This window comes from Leopardus geoffroyi, chromosome X (genome assembly GCF_018350155.1).
Source record: "Leopardus geoffroyi isolate Oge1 chromosome X, O.geoffroyi_Oge1_pat1.0, whole genome shotgun sequence".
In the NCBI taxonomy this organism is placed as follows: domain Eukaryota; kingdom Metazoa; phylum Chordata; class Mammalia; order Carnivora; family Felidae; genus Leopardus; species Leopardus geoffroyi.
The window spans coordinates 31,405,534-31,414,228 of NC_059343.1; the positions used below are offsets into that span (position 1 = coordinate 31,405,534).

At 39.4% G+C, this 8,695-nt stretch overlaps 1 protein-coding gene across 1 annotated transcript in view; it reads left to right on the forward strand.

The window, feature by feature from the left end:
* The first annotated feature begins 621 nt into the window (after positions 1 to 621).
* The window catches only part of CFAP47 (cilia and flagella associated protein 47), a 553,185-nt gene continuing 545,111 nt past the window's right edge, over positions 622 to 8,695 (forward strand). Inside the window, exons 1-2 of the mRNA XM_045471009.1 lie at positions 622 to 892; positions 5,184 to 5,335. Of these exons, the coding sequence (XP_045326965.1) occupies positions 698 to 892; positions 5,184 to 5,335 (347 nt within the window). The 5' untranslated portion in view covers positions 622 to 697. The remainder of the gene's footprint in view (positions 893 to 5,183; positions 5,336 to 8,695) is intronic.

The window sequence follows — 8,695 nt, forward strand, 5'->3', positions numbered from 1 at the left end:
ATAAGAGGTTTGATCTCAACCTTTTGAGCAGCCCCTTGATTTCACAAATGAAGAAACTTAACACCTGGAGTAATTAACAAAACTTCTAAAGCTTCTATACTCAGTGTGTGGTCCCAGGACCTGCAGCAGCATTGGAATCACCTGGGACCTTGCTACAAATACAGAATCTTAGGCCCCGCCCCAGATCTACTGAAACAGAATCTGCATTTTAACAAAAGATCTAAAGGCTTGCTATTACCTTTTGAGAAACGATAGCCTAAAGGCCAGTGAGCAGGGCACCTAGGGGGTCCTGACTCTGCTTCCATTGAATTCCTCTGTTAACTGTTAGTTTTGCTGCTTTAATTGACTTGGCGGGTACATCACTTCCTTTGCTCTTTAAGTTTAGTCTTAAGAGAGGTTCAGGAAAATTACCCCACCCCGCCAATGCCATCTTAAAATCCTGATAGGCCAGAACGAAGTGAGATTTGGGCTGTCACAGAACGTTTTCCAGCTTCGCTGGTGACACTTGCGATCCCTGGGTTCTTTCCTTCCCCACGTGCCTGCATTCTATAAGCCAACGCACAAAGTTTGGGCTGAGCCAATGAGGGTGGAGCTTGAGGCGAGCGTGCGGCGTCTGTCGGTTGCCTAGCGACGGCGTCCACGCTAGCCCTCTGTAAATCAAGTCAGCTACTGTTCGCAGGCTACATACAAGGCCGCCATGGAGACTGAGAGGGGCTCCTTCATCTCCCGGGACGTGGAGACCCCAAAGAAGGAGGTGCAGCTGCGGGTGACCCCTTCGGAGGTGAAGTTCCTGGACACGCTGGCCGGGAGGGTGTACCGCCTGCCGGTTACCGTACACAACCTCGGCCGTTGCAACCAGAAAATCCGGTTTCAGGAACCACTCAAGCCACAGGTAACACCCTCGGGGGTGCAGGAGCAGGACCTCCCGAGCGTCAGGGCTCTGAGACCGCCTCCCCACCTGGGCGCCTGCTTTGTCCCGGAGAGTAGACGCCGGCTTCTACGGGAGTGTGTGTGTGTGTAGGGGGGGGGGGGGGGGGGGGAGGGGCGGGCAGGATTGAGCTTCCCAGGGAGCGGCCATTCAGTGCATACGCGTGCTAGCCGTTTTGTTTTGTTTTTTGTTTTTACTTTTTGTTTGGTTATGGAGACACAGTGGGGAAAAGTTGATCTAGAACCTCCCAACTTCTTCATCTTGGGTTTGGAAAGAAGGGAAAGGGGGTTCCATGTCTGTCTCCTAACCCCAGAATTTGTGCTTGTATACTGTAGAATTACATCAACAAAATTCTGTAAAGTACCCTTTAGTCATAAAGTGCCTGATTACTCTAGATGCAGTAGGATAGTGGAAAGGTTTATTATTTCATGTTCCAACAAACATTTGTTGAGCACCTACTGTATAATAGGCTGTAGGTGTGAGCAATCTAAAATGAACACAACCCTACCCTTACAGGACTTAGAAACTGGGGGAGTCAGTAAAGATCATGAGTAAAATTAATGTTCCGAGAGGCCGTCTCCATCTTCTGACTTAGAAGTTGACAGAATTCTTTTTTTTTAATTAAAACATTTTTTAATGTTTATTATTTTTGAGACAGGGAGAGAGAGTGTGAGCGGGGAAGGGGCAGAGAGAGAGGGAGACGCAGAATCTGAAGCAGCCTCCAGGCTCCGAGCTGTCAGCACAGAGCCCTAGGTGGGGGCTCGAACTTGCTAACTGCGAAATCATGACCTGAGCCGAAGTCGGATGCTTAACCAGCTGAACCTTCCAGGCCCCCAAAGTTGACAGAATTCTATTTCAATCTCGCTGTCATTTTAGATCATGTGTGTGAGAGGATGAATATTAGTTTGCTGTCAGGGAGACTTTTGATATAGGAAAGGTGATAAGAATTTTTGATATTTAAGTGATAAATAACCTTATTAGTATTTTTTTTTTTTTTTGTGGGACATTCTTAACGATAAGTAGTATTGAATGCACCTGGATTTCTAGGTACAGAAATGGAAAGGTATCTACGATTTGTTTTTGTTGTTAAAATTACATCTATTTGTATATACATAGAAAAATGTACGTTAGCGAGTAGAAGGATAATGAGAAAAAGGACTTTCATGTTCTACTTTTTACACTTAAAAAAAATTGTACTTTTTACCTACACTAAAGTGCACAAATCTCGAAAGTAAAGCTTGATGAATTTTGATGTGTTTATACACCCATGTAGCCACCATTTGGGTCAAATTGTAGAATTTCCATTTCCAGCATTCTAGAAGGTTCCTTGCAGTACCTGGAGTAATCACCCCATGGAGGTGACCACTGTAGTGATTTCTAACACCACAGATTAGTTTTGCTTGTTTTTGAGTTTCATATAAATGGAATCCTGCTTTGTTCATTTTTATATTTGAATGTTTTAACTATAGTAACATGTATTTTGTAATAAAATGGAATATCATGAGAGGCTATTAACTCTTTTTTAAATAAAAAATGACCTGATTACTCCAAATACTGTAAAATAAGGGAAAAATTTTATAATTTCACTACGTCACTACATATTTATTGAGCAATTGAATGTATACCTGAAAATACTTTTCTTCTAAAATTCAGGCTGGCAGTAAATCTCAGATATGGGCAAACACTATTTTATGGATGTCCAGGAGACACTTATATGGGTGGTTTTTGTGCAGTCAGGAGATAAATGATATAATTCATTTTAGTTTGTATCAAGAGTTAAGAAGGAAAACTATTTAGACCACAAATCTGGACACAAGAGAATGGCCAGGTAAGCTTACCAGTTAGAGGCCAAAGCCGTGAGCCCAGTATTAGTGTGAACTTCTCTTTGTTGCAAGACCATGGTGTGCTCTCCTGATCCTTCATAGATATAAAGGGAATTAGGAAGAAGATAGATTAGAAAAAAATGTATTAACTATCTTGGAGAAAAGAAAAAGTGCTGTATAAAGAAGATTGTCATCATCACCATTTATAATTACTTACAAAATGATGCTTCTAACATACAGTAGTACTGGTTTGCAACCCTGGCTCAAGAGGCTGCATTATCTTTGTGTTGATGACCTATTATGAACCATATGTAGTACTATATGCCATCTACTGTGGGTTGCTGGTAGAAAATGAAGAAGACACAGTCCTTATCTTTAGTGTTTTGTTAACTTGTGTGGCTTCTGCATCAGTCAGGCCAGTCTTACTTGGAATTGTCCCCTTTTACCTCCATGGCTCAGACTCCCTTTTCTTTTGACCCGTGTTTTTCACTCCCACCTCCTGCAAGAATCACCTGTTTCCAAATCCCACCCATCTTTAAGGGTCAAATTGAGTTCTCTTTTTCTCTGTAAGTCTTATCATATTATCTCCAAATTATTTCTTCCCTGCTGGATACCAGTTATCAGGCATTGATTATAGTTTGGACTTGTGTCCTGATGACTCCTAGTAAATGTTAGTTTTACCCTCCGTCAGCTCCTGAGTAAGGGTGGTGCCTTATACACCTTTGTATACCATTCACAGGGCTCAGCAACTTGTAGTTTGACCAAAAGCACATGCTGCTGAAGCCATGGTTTCCTTTCTCCAAGATACAGCTTCTTTAAAGGAAGATAGTCACATCTGATACATGCACTTGTAACACCCAAAGGCTTATGCAGGGAAAAATCTATCCCTTGTTTTCTCAATGTTCTGTAATTGCAGGGGGATTCAGAGTTGAACTGTGATAGTTTTGAGGTATCAGAAGTTTGCTGGAAGTATGAAGCTTTCAGACCACTGGTATCAACAAATCACTCCACTGCTCTGTGCCCTTCATTGCTGGAAAGTACTGCTTAGATTTAGCCTGGAATGAAAAGCCCTGAATAATTAATTTCAACATGACCTCCATCGTTACGGATTGAGCTCTTTGCCCAGCGAGGCTAGCTTATTAGTTGCCTGCTGAAGGACTGTTCTGCTTATTCTTTTCTCGGCTTATGTCCGAGATATTCCTTCCCCATAGGGAGCACCTTACTTGCTCGTTCTCCACCTTTTACATCCATTCTTTAAGCTTAGGCCAAGTACACTCCTTTCTAGCCCGATGGTAATCATGCTTTCTCATGGACTTTTGTGATACCTATGTCTCCAGTACTCATAAGACACTTAATTAGTTCTTGGCTTGTATTATTTAACTTTCTAGGGGTGTATAGTCTGCTTCCTTGAAGAGATTATGTACTCAGGAGAGGGACTTTTTCCACTTATGGGGAAGGAGCTTATGTTTCAGAGTCACATAGATGTGCGATTTGAATCCTGTTAGAGTGACCTTAGACGTTAATTATGCTCTCCAAGTCCCAGTTTACTCATCTATATTCTGGGAGCCTTAACATCAGCCTTATAGGACTGTAGAACTGTCTTATGTGAGACAAGAGATGTAGAATGCTTGACTTATTGTGGGTCTCCAACACATTGTAATTCTGTCCTTCACTTTCTCCCTTCATATTTGTCCTGGAGTCTAGCAAATGTTTTACAAGAATGAAAGTGGTTTTTCTTCCCCTCGTATCCTATTCCTTTTTTATATTTGCTCCAAGTTCTGAATTCTAAGTCCCCATACAAAAAGTATATAAAATGAACAATGTATGTGTTTAAGATTATTAGATTATTATTTAATGATAGATGATTATTAAATTATTAGATTGCTCTCCCTTTGTTCTGTATTGAAGTACCTCATACTTCTAAATGAGCTTGTGAGCATTTACGTGTTTCTCAACTGACTACATTGTCAGTTTTAGTCCATGTACTGTTAAAAGCATACCTGGAGGGGTGCCTGGGTTGCTCAATAGGCGTCTGACTTTGTCTCAGGTCGTGATCTCACTGTTCGTGGGTTCAAGACCCGCGTCAGGTTCTGTGCTGATAGCTCAGAGCCTGGAGCCTGCTTTGGATTCTTTGTCTTCCTCTCTCTCTGCCCTTCCCCTGTTAGCATCTGTTTCTCTCAAAAATAAACATTAAAAAAAAAGCGTATCTGGAGGGTCTAGAATCTGATATATATATATGTGTGTGTGTGTGTATACACACACACACACACACACACACAGTCATTAAGTGTTTGCCTTCAGGGAAGGAATATTGCCTATATCCTGATACAGCTCTTGAACTAATGGACACTTCTAGCTACCGTAGCTCACATTATTTCCTTATTAGGAGTTAAGATGTATAATTTTATTTGTTTATTTTTCTCCCCATGAAGTTCAAACTGATTTTGACCAATCTGGATAAAGCACTTGCTTCTGGACTTCAGATGACAGCTATGGTGGAATACCATCCTGATAAGGATGAAGACACTTATGACCAACTACTTATTTCAATAGGAAATAAAATAATAGAGATCCCTCTACTTGGGTACGTATTCTCCGTATTTCATACTGACATTTTCAGCACTCTTCACATAAAAATAAGGGTCAAAGTAATATAATATTCTGTATTTTCTCTGGCTAAGATTTCTTTTTGTATCTATAGTGTCCTTATAGCTGAACTTAATGGTCAGATTTTTAGCAAACGGGTGTTCAAAAAATGGAAGGCTGGTTTTCTGGTATTTTTAATTAAAATAAAAACGTTCAACAATTGCATGTATTCCCTCTTTTTCCCTTTTTCCCTTGACTTACATCATTATTTTGACCGTGTTTTTTTTTTTATACCTTTTGAGAGTAAAAATTTTTTTATATTTTATTTATAATTTTTAAAAATTTACATCTAAGTAGATTAACGTATGGTATACTAATGATTTCAGGAATAGAATTTAGTGATTCATCACTTGTGTATAATTTCCAGTGCTCCTCCCAACAAGTCTCCTTAATGCCCTGTGCCCATTTAGCCCATCCCCCCACCCAAAACCCCTCCAGCAGCCCTCAGTTTGTCCTCTGTATTTAAGAGTTAACTTATAATTTTTTTAATGTTTATTTATTTTTGAGAGAGAGATTGAGAGAGAGACAGAGCACAAGCAGGGGAGGGCAGAGAGAGAGGGAGACACAGAATCCAAAGCAGGCTCCAGGCTCTGGGCTGTCGGCACAGAGCCTGATGCTGGGCTCTAACGCACAAACTGTGAGATCATGACCTGAGCCCAAGTCGGATGCTTAATCTACTAAGCCACCCAGGCGCCCCTTAAAGTATTTTTTAATTGATAGACATGCATGTGTGGATCCTCCTTTTCCTTAGCAAAATGTGCTTCCATAGATGTCATTCTTTTGTCTCTATTTGTCTACCATCTGTAGAATTAATATTGGAATGTTAATACTGGCATTAGATATGTCTTTTTATAAGTTCCCTTGTGTGTTTATTTTCATAAACCAAATTTAGATCTGCAGTTATTTTAGTTCTCCATGTTGTTGAGAAGTTCTGATTTAGCCAAGCATCGCATTCTGTATAGAAATCAGTTAACACATTGTCAGGAAAGGAATGTTATTAGCCTATTAAAAATACTTACTTTACATTTTATAAGTTATTTTAGGTAAGGCCATTTTTGGCCCATTCTGCACGTTGATGTAACTATGAGTTGCAGTGAGATTTGCTTGCTTGTACTATATAGGGAGAAAAGAGTTGAAGATGCTTCTGCCTTTGAAAACAGGAATTTTGTCTTGTCCTCGTAATGTATGCTCTCTCTCATCTGAGTTTGGCTGCTCATCACAGCTACAGCGTAAGGAAAACACTGTCCCCTTAAACTATGATGGAAAGGGCTGAAGGAGGATGGGCGTGTGTGTATCTGTGTGTGTGTGTGTGTGTGTGTATGTGTGTGTTAAGTTTTTAAGTTTTTAAGTTCTATACAATTCTATTACCTTTATAGGTTTTTATATCCACCACCATAGTCCAGATATTCAGCACTGGTAATACGACAAGGATTTCTCCTGTTACTTTTTTTTAAAAAAATGTTTATTTATTTATTTTTTGAGAGTGATAGGGTGGGAAGAGGCAGAGAGAAAGGAAGAGAGAATCCCAAGCAGGCTCTGCACTGTCAGCACAGAGCCTGATGTGGGGCTCCATCCCACTAACTGTGAGATCATGACCTGAACCAAAATCAAGAGTCGGTTGCTTAACCTACTGGGCCACTCAGGCGCCCATCTCCTGTTACTTTTTTATACCCATACCCACCTCCCTTCTGCTTCACACCTACAATCCCTGAACTGTTCAAACCAGTAATCTGTCTTCCATTTCTAAAATTTTGTCATGTCATGTTTTCCATGGTATGTGTATACCACAGTTTGTTTAACCTTTGGCCTGATGAAGTGGGGGCGAATATGGAAAAGTAGATTTATGAAATCTTGTCTGGAAACCAGAAGTTTGGATTCTCTGCCCTTTCAGAAGTACTTTAGCAGAAATGATATAATCAGTGATTGTGAGCACTTGTTTTTTCATCCCTCTTGCACATTTAAAAATGGCTGAGAGTTTTAGTCATGAGCTTGAATAGTTGCAAAGATGTAATCACTTACACATAACAAATATTACTATAAGATAATTACATGCTTCTTTCAAATGTATCCAGTAGAGTGGAAATACCATAGTAATTTAACAGTTGAAAGATTTACCTCATCTTTTTTTCCCCTCAGATTTGTATTTTCATTCCATTTCTAACTATAGCATCATATCCTAATGTATTATTTGTTCAATATGTTTACAAATATGTATATAAGTAGATTTACTCCAATCATAAACCCATACATGTTTTTAGAATTTCTTATGAATTATATTACTATAAATTTATTTTAACTCCGTATATAAATTACCAAGTTTGGTACTTAATTTTTTTCCTTTTTTAAAATTGAGATATAATTGATAAAGAACTTTGTGTAAGTTTAAGCTGTACACGGTGTTGATTTGGTGCATTTATATATTGCAATGTGATTACTAGTGTGGTGTTAGCTAACACCTCCATCAGATCACATAATTATCATTTCATTTTGTTGTGAGAACATTTAAGATATCGTCTCTTAGCAGCTTTCAAATATATAATGCAGTGTTGTTAACTCTAATCACAAGGCTGGGCATGAGATCTTCAGAACCAATTCATCTTCTAAGTGCATATTTTGACCAACCACTTACCAATTTTCCCACCCCCAGCTCCTGGTAACTACCATTCTCCTGTTTGTTAACATAAACTGTCTGTAGCATAAAAAGAAAAGTGTTATTGCAAATACTTTTCTTAATCAGGTGGAAGAGAAACCAATAGGAAAGTCAGAAAAACTGTTATGTATTATATTACTCTATTACCAAGCCCTTACTACTAAGGTAACCCATATATACGTGTGCATACATACGTGTGTATAATTTATATATATATATATTATATATATATATATAATATATATATATGTGTATGTGTACATATGTGTGTGCGTGAGTAGACTCTTAAGAAATTTTATTTTTTTAAATGTTTGTTTATTTTTGAGAGAGAGCAAGTGTGTACGAGAGCAGGGGAGGGGCAGAGAGAGAGCAGGACAGAGGATCTGAGGCAGACTCTGTGCTGACAGCAGGGAGCCCAATGCAGGGCTCAAACTCAATGAGCCCTGAGATCTACCTGAGCCGAAATTGGACACTTAACCGACTAAGCCACCCAGGTGCCCCAAGAAGTTATTATTAAAAAAAAAATTTTTAAACGTGTATTTATTTTTGAAAGACAGAGACAGAGCACAAGCAGGGGACGGGCAGAGAGAGGGAGTCACAGAATCCAAAGCAGGCTCCAGGCTCTGAGCTGTCAGCACAGCTGACACC